The sequence below is a fragment of the Acinonyx jubatus genome, chromosome D2 (genome assembly GCF_027475565.1).
Source record: "Acinonyx jubatus isolate Ajub_Pintada_27869175 chromosome D2, VMU_Ajub_asm_v1.0, whole genome shotgun sequence".
Classification (NCBI taxonomy): domain Eukaryota; kingdom Metazoa; phylum Chordata; class Mammalia; order Carnivora; family Felidae; genus Acinonyx; species Acinonyx jubatus.
The window spans coordinates 11027086-11045625 of record NC_069393.1 but is presented as its reverse complement, the minus strand read 5'-3'; the positions used below and the strand labels follow the sequence as shown (position 1 = coordinate 11045625).

At 41.4% G+C, this 18540-nt stretch overlaps 1 protein-coding gene and 1 pseudogene across 1 annotated transcript in view; one reads left to right on the top strand and one right to left on the bottom strand.

Annotated features, from left to right (window-relative positions):
- Window positions 1-7644: 7644 nt before the first annotated feature.
- The window catches only part of LIPK (lipase family member K), a 28489-nt gene continuing 17593 nt past the window's right edge, over window positions 7645-18540 (top strand). Inside the window, exons 1-4 of the mRNA XM_015079064.3 lie at window positions 7645-11411; window positions 13662-13776; window positions 16554-16752; window positions 18425-18534. Coding sequence (XP_014934550.1) covers window positions 11307-11411; window positions 13662-13776; window positions 16554-16752; window positions 18425-18534 — 529 coding nt within the window. The 5' untranslated portion in view covers window positions 7645-11306. The remainder of the gene's footprint in view (window positions 11412-13661; window positions 13777-16553; window positions 16753-18424; window positions 18535-18540) is intronic.
- Window positions 10433-10611, bottom strand: LOC113596512 (uncharacterized; annotated as a pseudogene).

The window sequence follows — 18540 nt, the reverse complement described above, 5'->3', positions numbered from 1 at the left end:
TTCCAGAAGGTGGTCGCTTTTCTGCTAGTAAACTTGCATTTTTTGTTCTCTCAGACCTCCAGTTGGTTTCTTGGGCATTCAGAATGACTTGATAACTGCCTACCTTTTTTTGAGGGATGAGACAAGCTTAAGGTGTCCCTAATCCTCTGCCATCTTAACCTCCCCCCCCACCCCCCCATAGCTGCTATTATTATCACTGTATTTTATTTTTTCATTATAAATGTCACTAATAATACCACTTTTATCGCTGATGACTGGAAAAGAGAGAGAGATGAGTATTCAAAGCAAAAAATATATGTATTCCTGAAAGACACATGATTTTATGGACTGGATTTTCTGGCATAGCCATGGTTCTGCTCCCTCACTGCCAGGGCATGACTAATTGTGTCCTGCCAGAATCATTTACAAAGGAAAGACTAGTACCATTTCTCTGCAAAACTTATAACCGAAAAAGAAATCAGTTTGAATAATGTAGCAGCATGTGGAGACTGAATGAGTTTGGCTCTGTGACCTGTCAGTTGAGTTAGAATCGGACAATATTATCAAGTATCTAACATGTGCCAAGTATTGTAAGTTCTCTTTCAGGAACTAAGCCTGTAAAACTGCCCTTAAAATGAAGACTGAGAGGTGAAATACAAAGCAGAATGCCAAGATATTTTCTTATTGAATAATTAAGTGAAATGTCAGCCAGGAAGCAAAACAAAAGAGCAAACCCGGCTGACGATCTGGAAGGGATTTGGGGGTTATTTCTACAGACATCGTAATTGAGATCTCCGTGGAAAAGGCTAAGAATTCAAGCTTACCCAATTGTTACCAAAATACGTACTACTCGTCTTTGAAATGTTTATGAAGAAAGGGTGTGACAAGCAGCTTTCTATGTAATTTAAGAGACAACACTTAGAATTGGAACAATTTCCACTTAGAATTACCAACAATTGGAAAATGGTTTGATGTTTCGTGGTATCATCTTCAAGCTCATTAGAGGCACATTTCAGAGCAAAGGGCAGAGATTAACTCAAAAGAGTTGAACCAGGCAGGAGAGAGAGAATCTGGAGGGATGAAGGCAGGGAGATCACAGGTGTGGGAAACAGGGACAAAGGCCGAGAAACAAGAATCCCATCTGTCTGGTGACATGCTTCTCCAAGTGTGAATTTGGGGCCACCTAGATCCAGAACCACCAGGAGGTACTAATTAAAACTGCAGCCCTTGGGCACCTGGGTGATTCAGTCGGTTAAGCCTCCAACTCTTGATTCTGGCTCACGTCATGATCTCGCAGTTCTTGAGATCGAGCCCTGTGTCAGGCTCTGTGCTGACAGCGTGGAGCCTGCTTGGGATTCACGTGCTCTCTCTCTCTCTCTCTGCCCCTCCCCTTGCCACTTTCTCTCTCTCAGAAATAAACTTTTTTTAAATGCAGCTCTTAAAATAATAAGATAATAAAATAATAAAATGCAGCTCTTAAGTCTATTCTTTACCTTAGAATCAGAATCTCTGAGAGACAGGGTTGAAGATCCCAGTATTTTTAACATATACAAACAAAGACTCTGAGGTTTGAGAAAGAGTGGATGGACCTCACATGGCAAGGATATTGGGCCACTGTGGCTGCGTCTTCTTTCTGTTTTCGATGCTTTCTTAAGGTATAACTTGCATATCGTGATGTAATTAGCTGCTATAAGAGTGCAAGTCAGGACCTTTGACAAATATACCCATGTAACTGCCGTAAGATCAGTCTTGATATTAAATATCCCTCACCTTAGACAATCCCTTTATGTTTCTTTGCTGCCTAGCCCCAAATCACCCTCGATCTGATTTCTCTCACCACATATTAATATTGATTTTTGTCTATATATCTGTATATATCTGTATGTATATATATCTGTATATATCTGTATGTATGTATATATATATATATATATATATATATATGTATATATATATATATTTGTATCTGACTTTCTTCTTTGGCTCAAGATAATGCTTTTAAGTTTTACCCATGTGGTTATATGTATCAGTCATTTGTTCCCTTTTTATTCCTAAGTAGCATTTCATTGGACAGATAACCCATATCTGTTCATCCATTCCATAATTTACAGCTATTTGGGTTATGACTAGTTGAAGCCTATTGTGAATAAACGTGGTATGAATATTTGTTTATAAATCCTTTAGAAAACATAGATTCTCATTTCTCTTCATAAATACCTAAGGGTGGAAATACTGAGTCATGTGGTAATTGTATACTGTATATTTAACCCTATAAGACTATGGACTTAGTCCATAAATACTGTATATTTAACCCTATAAGACTATGGACTATAGTACTTATTAGTCACTTATATACCTTCTTTTGTTCAAAGTCTTTGTCCATTTTATTAGCGGCTCTTCGACCTCTTATTGAATTGCAAGAGATCTTTACATAGTCTGGATAAAATTTCTTTGTCAGATTTTTGTTTTACAAATATTTTCTCGGGGCGTCCGAGTGGCCCAATCAGTTGAGCGTCTGACTTCGGCTCAGGTCATGATCTCGCATTTCGTGGGCCCAAGCCCCGCGTTGGGTTCTTGTGCTGACAGCTCGGAGCCTGGAGCCTGCTTCGGATTCTGTGTCTCCCTCTCTCTCTGCCCCTCCCCTGTTCACGCTCTGTGTCTCTTTCTCTCTCAAAAATAAATAAATATTAAAAACAAATAAATATTTTCTCAAAGTCTATGGCTTGACTTTTGGATTTCTTAGTGTTGTCTTTTCAGCAGTACGGTTTTCAATTTCAATGAGATCCAAGCCATCATTTTTGTGTTTCATGCTTTTTATGTCCTAAGATATCTTTGCCTACCCTGAGGTCATGAAGATTTCCTTTGTTTTTGTTTCAGCTTGACAGTTTTTGCTTTTATGGTCAGGCTAATAATTTACTTTTAACTTTTGCCAGTGGTGTGAGTTAGGGACTGAGATTTTTTTCTCTCTCTCTCTTATGTACCCTCCTAGCACAGTTTTTGCAAATATGATTTTCTTCCATTGGATTACCTTCGAAGCTTTGTCCAAAATCAGTTGACTCTGTGTGTGTCTATATTTGTGCAACAATTGTCGTGTCCCATTGCACTAGACATTTATCATATTACACTGCCCCATAGTGCTGATTGCCGCAGCTCGTACACCTTGAAATCAAGTCGTGTCAGTCATCCAACTTCACGTCTTTTGCCAATACATTTTGGCTATCTAGATCACTTTAAAATGTGATGTAAATTTATTTTAGCCTCATAAAATGATTTGGGAAGTGTTTCTTCCTTTTCTATTTTTTTTGGGGGGGGGCCTAATTGTCATAATTTTTTCCTTAAATTTTAAATAGGATATTCACTAAGGAAACAATGAGGGTTTCCTTTGTTTATTATTCATAAATCTTTTTTTTTTTTTTTTACTTTCTTCATGCTTATTTATTTTTTAGAGAGAGAGAGACAGGGTGTGAACGAGGGAGGGGCAGAGAGAGAGGGAGACACAGAATTGGAAGCAGGCTCCAGGCTCTGAGCCGTCAGCACAGAACCCGACGCGGGGGCTCGAACCTATGAACCGTGAGATCATGACCTGAGCAGAAGTCAGATGCTTAACCGACTGAGCCACCCAGGCGCCCCATATTATTCATAAGTCTTTCTAAGGACTGGAGTACAACCTGCCCCAACTCACACAAAGATCATTTTTAACAAATAAGACTAATATTTACTAGTCATTATACTCAGAAGTGAGATTTTTGTTTGTATTTATTTTTGAGAGAGTAGGCACAAGCATGAGCGGGGAAGGGGCAGAGAGAGAGGGAAAGAGAGGATCTCAAGTAGGCTCTGCACTGTTAGCACAGAGCTCAATGCGGGGCTTGAACCCATGAACTGTGAGACCATGACCTGAGCTGAAACTAAGAGTCAGATGCTTAGCCAACTGAGCCACCCAGGGCCCCCAAATTTAATTTCTCTAATAGAATACAGCTCATCAAATCTTCTACTTCTTCTTGAAACAGAAATTGTTAAAGTTGTGTTTCTCAAAGAATTCGTCCAGTTAATCTAATTTATCAAATTTATTAGCTTGTAATTTTCATCATATTCCCTTATTATAATTTTATTATTTGTAATATCATTCATGATATTCATTCTTTAATTTCTTATTCTGCTGCTTTATATAACTCTATTTTTTCCCAGTGCTTATCAATTTTATAAATCTTTTCAAAGAACCAACTTTGGGATTTGTTACTTTTCTCTAATCTTCTGTTTTTTACTTTATTGATTATTTCCTCTTATCTTTATTACTTTTTTCTTCTATTTACTACGGGTTTAATTTTCCTTCAATAAGGTAGAAGTTTGTGTCATTGATTGTTAACTTTTCTCTTTCCTAATATAAGTGAATATACATTATTATATGCTACATTATAAATTAACATAATTATATTACATATTACTAATTTTGACATGTAATATTTTTTATTCACTCAATTGCAAATATTTTCTAAGCAAGCTTTGAAAACCCAGGAAGGCCAGTTTCTGTGTATGGCTCTGATGAATCCCAGTCTGCTCAATGAATAAAGCTAACCATGGAGTCTCTGTACCTTCATATTCTGGCCAATTCTCCCCCCATTTTTGCAACAGAGTGAAAAATTGGGGTGTGGATTCACTGAGAGTGCTGTCCAAGCATCGACATCAGCCCTGGTTGAACGTCTGCTTAATAAGCCTGACAGCAACTATTCTGAAGCCATGAGAAAAGTAGAATGAAAGTTTCTATTTATTTCTACCATTTTTTGGTTGACAAATTGGTATCCTTGATGCGATCGTCAATGTATGTTCTCAGTGCAAAATGCATCCTGAGAACTGCCTCCCGATGATCCACATGAACGTGATATAAAATAGTGAAACTCAATGTGAGACAGAAAAGGCAGCAGGACGATGTTTTCTAGGAAGTTAACAGCCTGCGTCTCCCTGGCTGCACTAGCTGGAGGGGGAGACAGAAAACAACCAGGAGAGAAAGAGTTTTGAGCAGCGGAGGATAGTCCTTCAAGCAGTCCCGTTCCTGATCACCTTTCTCCAAGCGAACTTGGGTAAGTGCATAGCAGGGTCTCAGCACCGCGGAGGGCATCTGCCTGCAGAAAACTTTCACAGATGATGTTCCAATTTTTGGCTACTTGTGTCCTTTTAGTCTTCACTTAATTACACAGATTTTTTTTTTTTTTGGTGTAGAGAATAGAAAAAAAGAATATGTATACATGTATATACATGTAATAAAGCAGCATTTCCCAAGAGCGTTCCTTAGAAAATTTGGGCCACAGGATGTTTAACGGGTGTTAGTCAATGAATAAAACTTCACAAGCAAATGGAACTGCAGAAAAGTACATTATAGTCAAAGAGGATCAGAATTGCAGAACTACACTGATCCTTAATTATAATATTGTCAACCAAGACTCTCTGAGCACATCATCATATAGCATTGGGATATATATGTGTTTATAACGACAGCAGTATTTTTCACTCCAGGGGACATTTAGAAAGATGAGGAGGCGTATTTGCATGATCTACTGCATGGCTTTTGTCGTTTCATGGGCAAGAACCAGGGATGATAAACATATGATCATATGTAATTTATATATATGATATAAGCTATATATGTGTATACCTATGTGTGTATAATATATACAGTCTAACACATGCTTTCCCCTGAGCTCTTACAAGTAGCATCTTTCGGGAATCATGTTTACTAGAAAAAGCAGTGTGAAATGCTGATTTAGAGTGATAACTCAATATAATCTACATAGATTATATATATAGATTATATAGATAGATTATATATAGATAGATTATATATATAGATTATATATAGATAGTTTATATATATAGATAGATTATAGATAGATTATATAGATTATATATAGATTATATATAGATAATATATGTGTATATAGATTATATATATAGAGATTATATATAGAGATTATATACAGAGATTATATATAGATAGATTATATATATAGATAGATTATAGATAGATTATATATATAGATTATATATAGATAGTTTATATAGATAGATTATATATATGTATATAGATTATAGATAGATTGTATATATATAGATTATATATATATAGATTACATATACAGATAGATTATATATATAGATAGATTATATATAGATAGATTATATATATAGATAATATATATATGTATATAGATTGTATATATATAGATTATAGATAGATTATATATATAGATAGATTATATAGATAGATTATAAATATGGATAGATTATATATATAGATAGATTATATATGGATAGATTATATATATAGATAGATTATATAGATAGATTATAGATAGGTAGATAGATTATATATATATATATGTCTAATATATAATCTCTCTATATAAATAAATCTAAAATACCCATAACCTGTGTTGACCAAGTCTGGCGACTTGAGGCCCCAGGATCTCACCTTTAAGGACTGAGCACCCCTGGCACTTATCGTGTCTGCGCTCTTAGTCCTAACATCTCAGGGCACCGCTGTGAATCAGCAGGATGTCAACGTGAGATGCTGTCATGGAAACACGTCAGAGATACGAGGACTCTTGGAGTGTCGCGAAGGACAGGTGTCTAAGTCGGGCACACTCACCCGACAGTGATAGCTAATACTATGAGGCTCAGATAGGGCCGAGCAGGGCACCCCTGGAAGGGCCAGGTAAGCAGAGGCCTGGGGAGGGGTGCCTGAAGAAAGGCTGTTGGGTTAGAACCTGCCACAGGATGGAACACGCAGGCTCCTCTTGTCGGGACACGTCGCCCTTCCAAACCCAGACCCATTGCACAGAGGTATGAAACAAAGCGGCCAAAGGGGCTCTATGTCACGGCTGCAAAGCACAGCCTGTCATGACCGGTACATTCTTGCGCCATCCCTTGGGAAGACTCCAGCTCTTTCTACCAGCTGCACCCCGGCGAAGCCACCTAGCGCTCCTCCTCTGCACAGGCCCCCTCCCCCGCTCCCCCTCCTCCCACCCCCCACCCCCCACCTCAGCTCTCCAGCGTGCCCATCAGATTCACTTGCAAGGATTGCAAGGATTGTAACTCGGAGGCCTCAAATGCCAACCACTCTGCAGAAACCGGGGCATCTAAATTGTAAATGCTTTGAGACAAAAGACCATTAAAGACAAAAAACTCCCTAATGATTTCCCATAAGATAAATCCTGAGTTAAGGGTGTAATCAACTCTCAAAGCCTACCTGTCAGAGAGGACCCATGAAGGGATGGGGGGTGGGGGCGGGTAGGAATTGTTACTGATCCATGATCACAGCAGCAGACTCGGGGAACAAGCAGGTAAGCCCTGGAACTCCGAAGGCCAGCTTCCCTCCGAGGGTGCCCAGGGATCCCGACGAATAGAGAACAGAGTTCTGGGCTGGCCTGCCAGCACTGTTGCCCAACAAACTCAGATAAACTTGGCTCAAGAGAAGCCCGACAAGGGTTTGGAAGAGAGAAAAGGATTAATTTGGGGCGGGGGGGAGAGGCGGCAGCTGGGGGAGGTGACAGGCTCCTGTCTTAACAACCCACCTCTCTGTGGCAAGGACACCTAGGGTTTCATGGGAGAGTTTGGGGACAGGGGCAGGGGTACGTGCAGGAGAGGAGGCAGGGTGCTCCGTCTTGGATGGGGGGGGTGTAGCCACAGGCCGGGAAGGGCACCTGTGGGGGTGGTCTTCTAGGCCTTTCGTTATTGCCATCAGGGCTTTTCTGGTCTGCTGGTTGGAATGTTCTTGCAAAACGTCTTGGTCAATGCCTCAGGGAAGTGCGATAAAGAGTAAGTACAATGGGTTCTAGTTAGAGCGTGTGTGGAGCTCCGTTTCCGGTTCTCCCTGTTGTGTCTACACCTGAGCAAGAGGGCTCCCTGGTGGACGAAATAGTGAGTCAGCATGGGGTCATCTTTAAGATTAAGTCGTGCACTCATTCAGTCTTTCACCCATTTATTTATTTGACAAGCCTTCATAAGAACCTCCATGCTGTAATCTCACGGTTTGTGAGACCCTCCGTGCTAGCTCCGGGGAGACAGAAATGAGAAGGAAAACATTTCTGTTCGCAAGGAAACCAGCCACCTAGCTGTTTCTCACTCACTGGAAGACATATGAATCACTTGGAATCTGAAAATGCAGATCCCTGGACACCCCCACAGAGTCTCATTCACTTTGGCTGGGGTGGATTCTAAGAGTTATCACTGTGGGGTTTGGGGCGGGTTTTTTTTAATGGTAATCATGATGCCTATACTAATCAGGCACTTAGTAGCCAGAGGGCCCTGTAAACCTTTTCCGCATCCACCAGTTGGTCAAGGGCACAAAATGGTCGGCAAATTTCCTTCACGGTCTGGCAACAAGAGTCAGATTCTGCTGCCATCACTCTGTTTGAGCCCAGGCACGTGACTTGACCTCTCTGAGACGCAATTTCATTTGAAATAAAGTGGAGATGATATTTCTTATCTCTTGGGATAATTTTGAGAATGAAATGAGATCATATATGTCTGACACCTAATTTGGCACATAATCGGCTCTCAATAGTTGCGATAGTGATCATTGTTACTGTTGGTGGTGTTAACACTACCATTGTGATCAACCAGAGTTAAGTTCTATTAATCAATATTAGTTACATACAAATGTGCTATGTTGATATAAAAGTATGTATTTACTACATTAATCGTATTAATTATACTATACATTAATTATATTCATACATATACTCAACAGAGATTATGATCTTGATGAATCCAAGAGAGAGATTTATGGAATTTTCTATGACAATACTGAAGGCATCTTCTGAAAAATGCTTCCATTTCCTACCGGCTGCGACTTACCATCTGTCTTCATTTTGTTGCTTTTAAACTTAAGTGGTTTCAGGGCAGCTGGGTGGATCAGTCAGTTAAGTGTCAGAGTCTTGATTTCAGCTCAGGCGATGATCTCGTTGTCGTGGGATCCGGCCCCATGTCAGGCTCTGTGCTGAGTGTGGAGCCTGCTTAAGATTCTCTTTCTCTCCCTCTGCCCCTCTCCTCTGCTCATGTGCTCTCTCTCTCTCTCTAAAATAAAAAAAAAATTTTTTTTTTAGTTAAAAAAATAAACTTAGGTGGTTTCAAAGCCAAATGAGGAATATAATCATCTTTCTCCCCCATCGTTTCCAGAATTTCCATCCAGCCTGGATGGCTCAGTTGACTGAGCATCCAACTCTTGATTTCAGCTCAGGTCATGATCTTAGGGTCGTGAGATTGAGCCCCGTGTTGGGCTCCAGCTGAGCGGGGAGCCTGCTTGAGATGCTCTCTCTTCCTCCCTCTCTGCCCCTCCCCTGCTCACGCACAGATGTGTGCGTGCACGTGCTCTCACTCTCTCTCAAAAAATAAAAATAAAATTAAAAAATTACAAAGCATGGAAAGTCCTAGGAAATGAGAAAGTGATCACCCAAACAGTCACCATCTAAATATAACCGTAATTAAAATTTGGTGCTTATGTAACTGAACTCACATGACTTCACTCCTTGGTGAGTCATAGGTAGAGACTGGTCTATGTGGTCGCACAAAATAAACTTTATGGGCAGCAAATAAGGAGATCACGGGGAATAACTTCCAAAGCCAGGAATGCCCAATGGGATGGGCTCCTTTCACGTAGGGTTAGGATGAATATTTAGAGAGAGGAGCCTCGTCATCCAATATGGAGGTAGGCATAAGGTCGTACTTGCACCTTAAGGAAACATGCTTATACACAGGTTGTATGTTATGTAAATGAGTCTTCTGCTCCTCCTTGGGTGGAGATTTTAGTATTATAATGAGGTAGAGGTTAACAGCTGGTCACAGCATGGTCCTCTGTGCAGGTGTGAGTCAGGGGTTGAGTTCAAACTGGTCTGGGTGGTCTGGGCCACCACAGCTCTCCCTCCGGCAGTCATTATTGCTTGAGGGGTCGCTTCTGTTTCCATCATGGGATGCTGTGCCCATCATGGGTTTTTCCTGAGTTAAGATATAAGCTTAGAAGTAAGTTCTTAAACAAGAACTTTAGGAAAGTGTGGACAAATATAGACAGGTACATGCAGGTGGGCAGTAAAGGTCAGGTCTTGGGGTCAATCATGAGGGGTTTCTCTTTTTCTTTCTTTTTTTTCCCTCTTTATAATTTGTTTTATCACTGGGCTTCAAAATATATGCACAATTTACATCGCTTTTCTCTCAATATTATATAATAGAAATTTCACATAACACTTATAAACATACTTGGTGGCTGAACAATTCCATTTTTTCTCACCCATAATTTATTTTATCGATCTCTTATGTGGTAAATTTCACTATATTAAGATATATAATCAGGAACGATTTTATAATATATTTTTTTATTATTACACATATATTGTTTTTCCTTTGGCTAGACTGATGGAGATAGAATTACAGAGTGAAAGATGCGAATTTTTTTTTTGTTCCCCCGAGGGGGTGCACCGTTCCTGGACTTACAGCAATACCAGGTTGATGCATGGAGGGAACGGAGCAAGCTCCTATTCCCTCTTCTAGTTCCAAAAATCTATTTAATATATTGTCCTCAGATAAAAGATGCATCAGATATTACACTGAAAAGAACAGATCTTAGCCAAAAGGCCAAGAAGCAATAAGACATGAATATTTTTAAATTTTTTTTTTAACGTTTATTTATTTCCGAGACAGAGAGAGACAGAGCATGAACAGGGGAGGGGCAGAGAGAGAGGGAGACACAGAATCCGAAACAGGCTCCAGGCTCTGAGCTGTCAGCACAGAGCCTGACGCGGGGCTCGAACTCACGGACCGTGAGATTGTGACCTGAGCCGAAGTCGGATGCCTAACCGACCGAGCCACTCAGGCGCCCCGATGAATATTTTTAAATTTGCAAGACATGCTAATAAATTTCTCTCCATAAAGCTTATGCCAGCACTCACTCCCCTGATCAGAAGAAAAGGAATTACGTTATCTGATAACTAGAGATATTAAGTGTGCTTTATTAATATATTGGCTATTATATTTCTCTTTCTGCAAATTCTACATTCCCTCCTTTTGTTCAGCTGCCTATTGGAGACTTACTTGAAGTTGACTTCCTTCCTTTCTTTTTTTCCTTCTTTCCTTCCTTCTTTCTTAGTAAAAATTTATACTTTCTGATTTTTCATGGAATGAGTCTTGAATATTAAGTTTACTGCCTGGTAAAGTGTAACCTAGAAGCATGTTCCCATGCTCTCCCACAATAGTATTATAGAAGGATTCTAGCAAACTTCACTTTCAGAATTCTGTTTGATGACACATATGTTAATATTTGCTTTCCCAGGAAGACCCCCCCAATGTGGCAGCTTTTAGCAGCAGCCTACTGGATGCTTCTTCTTGGACCCATACATGGTTATCACAAGAAAGGAGGCATCACAAATCCTGAGGCTACTATGAATATTGTAAGTCACTCATTAAGAAGAAAACATTAAGATAAAGAAGTATTAATTTATCATCATTTTATATACAATAATTTAGATATAATCGATGTGCTTGTCTACAACCAGTTTTACATCGACTAAATCTGTGCTTCCTCCCCTTTCCCTGGTGTGGTTAGCCAGTAGCTGAAAGTTGCTAATCTAAGCTTTGAAAGACCCAAGCCAAGTTGGGCGAGTAATATTCCCTTTCCTGGTGGCTTGAGCTACCATCTGATGGTGGTTTCCTGAAGAGCAGTCTCAAGAGTTCATACTAATGACCTTTATATCAAAATGTATGTATATCAGAAATTTATATTAAATTTATATCAAAAGTGGAATGGAATAGTGTGCTAGTCAAAGCATATAAGAAAGAAAGAAAGAAAGAAAGAAAGAAAGAAAGAAAGAAAGAAAGAGGGGAAGGAGGGAAAGAAAGGAAAGAAGGAAGGAGGGAAGGAAGGAAGAGAGGGAGGAAGAGAGGAAAGAAGGAAGGAAGAGAGGGAGGGAGGGAAGAAAGGAAGGAAGGAAGTGAGGGAAGGAGGGAATAAAGGAAGGAATGAAGACAGGGAGGGAGGGAGGGAGGGAATAAAGGAAGGAAGGAAGAGAGGGAGGGAGGGAGGAAAGAAGGAAGGAAGGAAGGAGGGAGGGAAGGAAGGAAGGATGGATGGAAGGAAGGAAAGAAGGGAGGACAGAGGGAAGGAAGGAAGGAAGGAAGAGAGAAAAAGAAAAAGAGGCAAATGACTGACAATGTCCACCATTAGGGCTTCATTCCAATGGGATGCTCCACAGCTTGTATACCTTATGCACCATTGATGTCCTCACCAGTGCCAAATTTGTGTTAGAACTTTAAGAAGAATGAAATTGTCAAAGTTTCTAATTATTGTCTCCTGTGTGTTCCTCTCTCCACACTATCCAGCAGGTGCCCCTAACCTCCTACATGGCTGAACTCACAGTCCATGGCTATATGTCCTAGAATTGAAATTTCCCTCTTCTTGTCATATTCGCACACATTCTCTTCCTTCCTGGCCTGGGTGCTTTTTGGTTCTTAATTATTCTATAAAGATAACAAGAATTATAAACATCTCTAGAGCACTTATGTCGTGCCAGAATCTGTGAAAAAACACTAGTATTATTTTTATTTTACAGTTGAGGGAAACGAAGGACAAAAAGGTTAAATAACTTGCCCAAAGTTGCCTGGCTAACAAGAGAAAGAGCGGGAATTCGATGCCATACAGTTTGTCTCTAGAATCTAGGCTCATAACCACTGTTTTAAATAGTCCCATAATATATGCACACCTCTGGTGCACGCTGCATGGGCAAATGCAGAATCCTGTGGTAAAGGCGTGAGCTTTGGAGCTCAACTTACTCAGACTTTCATTTTGTCCTTAGCTTTTCCTAGAGTACAGTTTCAGGTAGATTGCTCATCTTGCTGACACTGTTCTTTCAGCTGTAAAATGGGTATAATCCCATCTCAAAGACCTGTTTTAAGGATTAAAAACGCAGGGGACATAAACTGCTCTGTGCGGAAGATGACCAGTAAACGGTACTTCCCCTCCTGCGTGTGTATCTCTGTGGGACGTTTCTTTTATCTGGGTCCGCTCTGTCTTCTTCACACCTTTCTCTCTGCCCAAGAAGCTGGCCTGTAAGAACTGAGGCAACAAGTTCCCTTGACTTTGGTTTTCAGTTCAGTTCAGCCGACTGAGATCTTGAGCAGGAGATCAGAAGGCGGAAGGAGGGTGAGATCAGATGACTTATTGCCCTGGATTCCTCCATGAGGTCACCCTAGGCAGGCTGTGCCCTTCTGCCAAAGGCCATACTTCCTCTCCATGTGCCCTTTTCTCTCTATCTCACTCTGGGCCTGGTGACCACTTTCTCCCACCTCCCTTCATGGGTGGTTGGGAACAACTCACTCGTAACTAGCCACAGGGTACCACGCAATCCCCCATGGTTTCCCTCATCAGATGACCATATAATTTGTTTGCAAACATTTTGAGAGTGAACCCTGGGTGCATTCATAATACCAAGCCAGGCAAACCAGGATGTACGGTCACCCTACCTCGCCTTCCCATGCTTCTGTATGCAACCTCTTCCTAAAACCCTCCTCAAGTTATCCTGATTTTCCTGCTGCATTCTGTCCCAGGACGTCATGGAACAGTAGTTGTATAACTTAAAGTACCACATTGCAGTTTATCAAGACATGACATCATGAATGGGTCTATTTTTCTCCCCTCTTTTCAGAGCCAGATTATTTCCTACTGGGGTTATCCTTATGAAGAGTATGACGTTGTGACCAAGGATGGTTATGTCCTCGGAATTTACAGGATTCCCCATGGAAGAGGATGTCCGAGAAAAAGTAGGATTTATTTTGTTTTGGAAGGAATCATGCCTAAAGCAGAGATTCCTAGGTCTGCTCACAGTACCAGGGTAGCCTTTGTTCTGAAATAGTCTGGCCTGTTCCAGAAGAAACTCATCACCTCCACCGCTAGACTCCATTTCACTTGTATAATCCTTGGGACTTTTGAAAGCAGTTAGATATACAGTTGGCTAAAACAACAGGGGGGTGAGGGACACTATTACCCCTATTCCAAGCAGATGAAAGCTCACATATAACTTTTGACTCCCCCAAAACTTCACTACTAATAATCTAATGTTGACTGGAAGCCTTATCAAGAACATAGACAGTCAATTAACATATATTTTGTACGTTATACATATTATATATTGTATTATTATAATGAAGTAGGGTAGAGAGAGGAAAATGTTGTTGGAAAAATCTTAGGGAATAGAAAATACATTTCTAGTATTGTACTGTATTTCTCAAAAAAAACATCCACATATAAGGGGACCCAACAAGGTTCAAACCTATGGTGTTCAAAAGTCAATTGTACACTGTTTATGTAGTCTTTTTTTTTTTTCTCCACCATTTTGTCTTCCTTCCAAAACACACACACACACACACACACACACACACACACACACACGGTATTCTAGAGATACCCTCTCTTCAGGCTTAAAAACCAGAACCCTAAGAGTCACCTTGACACTTTTTTCTCCCTCGTTTTCTATATCCAGCCAATCACCAAGATCTATCAATTTTGCGTCTAAATTTCTCTCTCCTCCAAAAACTCCTCTCAGCTTGGACATGATCATCATCTTTTGCTTCAGCTACTATGATAGCTTTTCAACTTACTTCACTTGTAATTAGTTCTCTTCCTAAGGCATTGGGACTTCATTTTCGAAGTAAATCTGACCCGGGGCTCCTGGGTGGCTGAGTCAGTTAAGCGTCTGACTTCAACTCAGGTCATGATCTCACGGTCTGTGGGTTCAAGCCCTGCGTCGGGCTCTGTGCTGACAGCTCAGAGCCTGGAACCTGCTTCCGATTCTGTGTCTCCTTTTCTCTCTCTGCCCCTCCCCTGCTGCTCTGTGTCTCTCTCTCTCAAAAATAAATAAATATTAAAAAAATTTTTTTTTTAATTTTTTTTTTTGAGACAGAGAGAGACACGGCATGAACGGGGGAGGGGCAGAGAGAGAGGGGAACACAGAATCGGAAGCAGGCTCCAGGCTCTGAGCCATCAGCCCAGAGCCCGACGCGGGGCTCGAACTCGCGGACCGCAAGATCGTGACCTGAGCCGAAGTTGGAAGCTTAACCGACTGAGCCACCCAGGCGCCCCAATATTAAAAAATTTTTAAAGCAAGTCTGACCCTATTCGTACTATACTTAAACTTAATTAAACACCCATTTCTAGTTCCCTACAATCAAGATGGATCCCTGTAGAGGAAAGAGGAAGTCACTTGGCAAAGCCACTATTTGCTTTCTTCTCTCATTTCTTAGCTCCTTCGATACTTTGGGGGTGTTGTATAACAAAACCTCCCGGTATCACAATCCTTAATCATGTGAAGAGAAAATCTAGATTTTCAAAACCAGAGGGAGATGTTTTGACTTTATAGAACCAACCGCCAGCCCCCAGAAAACTCCATGACCTTTGTAAACACTCGTGAGAACGCTGTCTGCCCAAACTCGATTTCAGTTCTGCCAGGCAAGGTAGCTGCCAAGACGCGTGAGCTGGACGGCTGTCTGTACGATGAGAAGCTGTGGGGGCTCAGATCAGAGAGGGCCTACGGCCTCTGACTGCTCTTTGGCAATGATTTAGGAGAATTAGTAACACCTCTTCTTTCCATTCCCTGGAAAGTTCGATTGAATGGACATAGACTTCGGTTCCTTGGGTCGTGGTGGCCAGAGCCTCTTCCAGAGTATCTCCCAGTGTAGGCTGTCCGATCTCGGGAAGCTGGGCTAGCCCCACAGTGAGCTCAGGGGGTCGTGGGTACCAGCACAGGACCACAAACCATTTGTAAAAGCCGGGAACATGGCAGTGCCTTCTCTCTCTACTCTCTGTGTCTCAACACCACCTCCCTACCTCCTCCTTTTCTTTTCTCCTCAGTCAAGCTGCTCCAATTCTACATTGTGAGCAGGCCTTTTATATCAAGTTAACAACTTTATGTCACATAACATTTCACTGAACATCTCTGCATTTTGCTTCCCGACGATGTAAATGAAACGATGCGGTTGTGTGTAAAATCTAGCCTAGTGCCTGGCATTCATCAATATTCAAAATTGGCGTGCTTATTGTTTCTGTTATTATTTTGAGAAAAATTTAGTTTTCTAATCAGAGGTTCCTTGAGAAATAAAATGTTATTCGTAGAAATAATAATAGGGGAAATGATTTATTGTGTTGGACAGTCTTTTATGTATTTTTATCCTAATTTAATTCCTCTGACTCTACTATGAGATAGCATTTGTTACTGTCGCCCATTATACAGATCAGTTAACTGAGGCACAAAGGGGTTAGTGCTGGGAGGAATAGATTCTAAGCAAGAACAGCCTGACTCCAGCACCTATGGAACAACACAATACATTATTTAAATCAAAATTTTACAAGGAGGAAAACAAGACATGAGAGGATAAATAACTTGCCCAAGTAAGTAGTTCATAAAAGACTAGAACCCAGGTTTACCCCGTGCCACATTTCATCCCTTAACCTCTGTCCTATATCAGAGGAAGTCAGGAACAGAATTTTCCGATAGATGCTCAGAGGGTTCAGACATGAAATTCTTGTCGCCCGTGTCTTGCAGCTCCAAAGCCTGTCGTGTATTTGCAACACGGGTTAATTGCGTCTGCCAGTAACTGGATTTGCAACCTTCCAAACAACAGCTTGGCTTTCCTTCTGGCAGATATCGGTTATGACGTGTGGCTGGGGAACAGCCGGGGAAACACCTGGTCCAGAAAACACTTGAAATTTTCACCCAAATCACGAGAATTCTGGGCCTTCAGGTAAAGAGATATGTATTGATGAAGTGTGTACTTTGTTCATTTATCTATTTTTTTAATGTGTATTTATTTTGAGAGAGACAGAGAGAGAGAGCACAAGCAGGGGAAGGGCAGAGAGAGGGAGAAAGAGAATCCCCAGCAGGCTCCATGCTGTCAGCGCAGAGCCCAATGTGGGGCTTGATCTCACAAACCACAAGATCATGACCTGAGCTGAAACCAAGAGTCAGACGCTCAACCAAGCGAGCTACCCAGGTGCCCCTGCTTTGTTCATTTATATGGACCAACACCCTTTGATTTTTCCCTTACTGTGCAAATACACCCAGTGGAATACTCAAGAAAGAAACAAACGTATCTTCCTCTACCCAGGCTCTGAAGAAAGTGTCCTTATTCATTGCACTGATGTTTGTTTTAAAAATCCCACTTGTTGGGGCACCTGGGTAGCTCAGTCATTTAAGCATCTGACTTCCGTTCAGGTCAAGATCTCATGTCTCATGAGTTCAAGCTCCGCGTTGGGCTCTGTGCTGACAGCTCAGAGCCTGGAGCCAGCTTCAATTTAAAGCCAGCTTTAAAATTTAAAAATTAAAAAAAATTTTAATAAGTAAAAGAAATAAAAAGCCCATGTGTTGGTGTCTGGAGGGCGTGTGTGTGCAAGGTATATATGCAAAAAAAAAATCAAAACGCAAAGGTCATCTTTAGAAAGGTTACCTCCAGGACTCTCATTTTGTCAGTGTGGACCCCAAAGGAAGGTTACAAGGTGTGCTTACTAAAGAGGAAAAAGGAAACCAATCGAGAAATGGGACCAGAAACAAGATTCTGGGCAAAAATTCTGGGAGCCAGACATCCCTGATAAGCCAAGAGGGAGCCTAGAGTGAGTTTGCGCGGATGGTATTTTAAATGTTGACTCACTCCGTAGTGAACAAACCATAGGCTGGCGGGGCTGAAGCCGTCCCTGGAGCCAGGTCCCGGGGAAAGAAAGAGAAAGCCTGACCACAGCATGACTGAGGAGCAGTGCCCCTGGGGCACGGCTGCTTCATTACAGCACGAAGCCCCGTGCTGACACAGGAGCTAAGAAGCCTGCCTTGAAGGTCCCTGAAGTCATTTGTTCTTTGGTTTCATTCTTAGAAGCCACATGGCATTTCCTGACTCCACACCCCAGTGCTGTTGTGTCACGGGTGATGACAGACAGCATGAGGATATGCCCTAGGGGAGCGTTTTCCCAACTCTGAACAGGAAAAGAGGCCCTGTGAAAACGTGCAGATCACCAGGCCTCTTCCCCGGAAATTCCGAGGCAGTCTGTCCAGGCTGAGGTCTACAAATCCACTTGCTTTATTCTGTTTACAACGTAGGCATTCCAGGAATTGTTCTTTTCAAGGCAGTTTGGTAAATCTGCCGTAGAGTGAGGAGAAACATGACCAGCCTTACAGGAAGATCCTCTGTGGGCCTCTGCAAAGCAGATTTTTCTGACTCTGGTTTCTTAACCCTGTTACTCTTGCAATCAAGGTGACATCCTCAGAAGTTGCAGAGATGCCTAATGCTATATATTGACTCCAGTCTTAAATCGACAAGATACTTGGGCAATGCCAAGTATCTGTGGCTGCAGTAAAGGTGTGCGAACACTGTAGGCCTGACAGTGAGGTGCTTTTTCTCCAATTTTGTTGTTCTTTCTCTTTGGCAGTTTGGATGAGATGGCTAACTACGACCTTCCAGCCACAATCAATTTTATTGCAGAGAAAACGGGACAAGAGCGACTCTACTACGTGGGCCACTCCCAAGGCACCACCATCGGTGTGT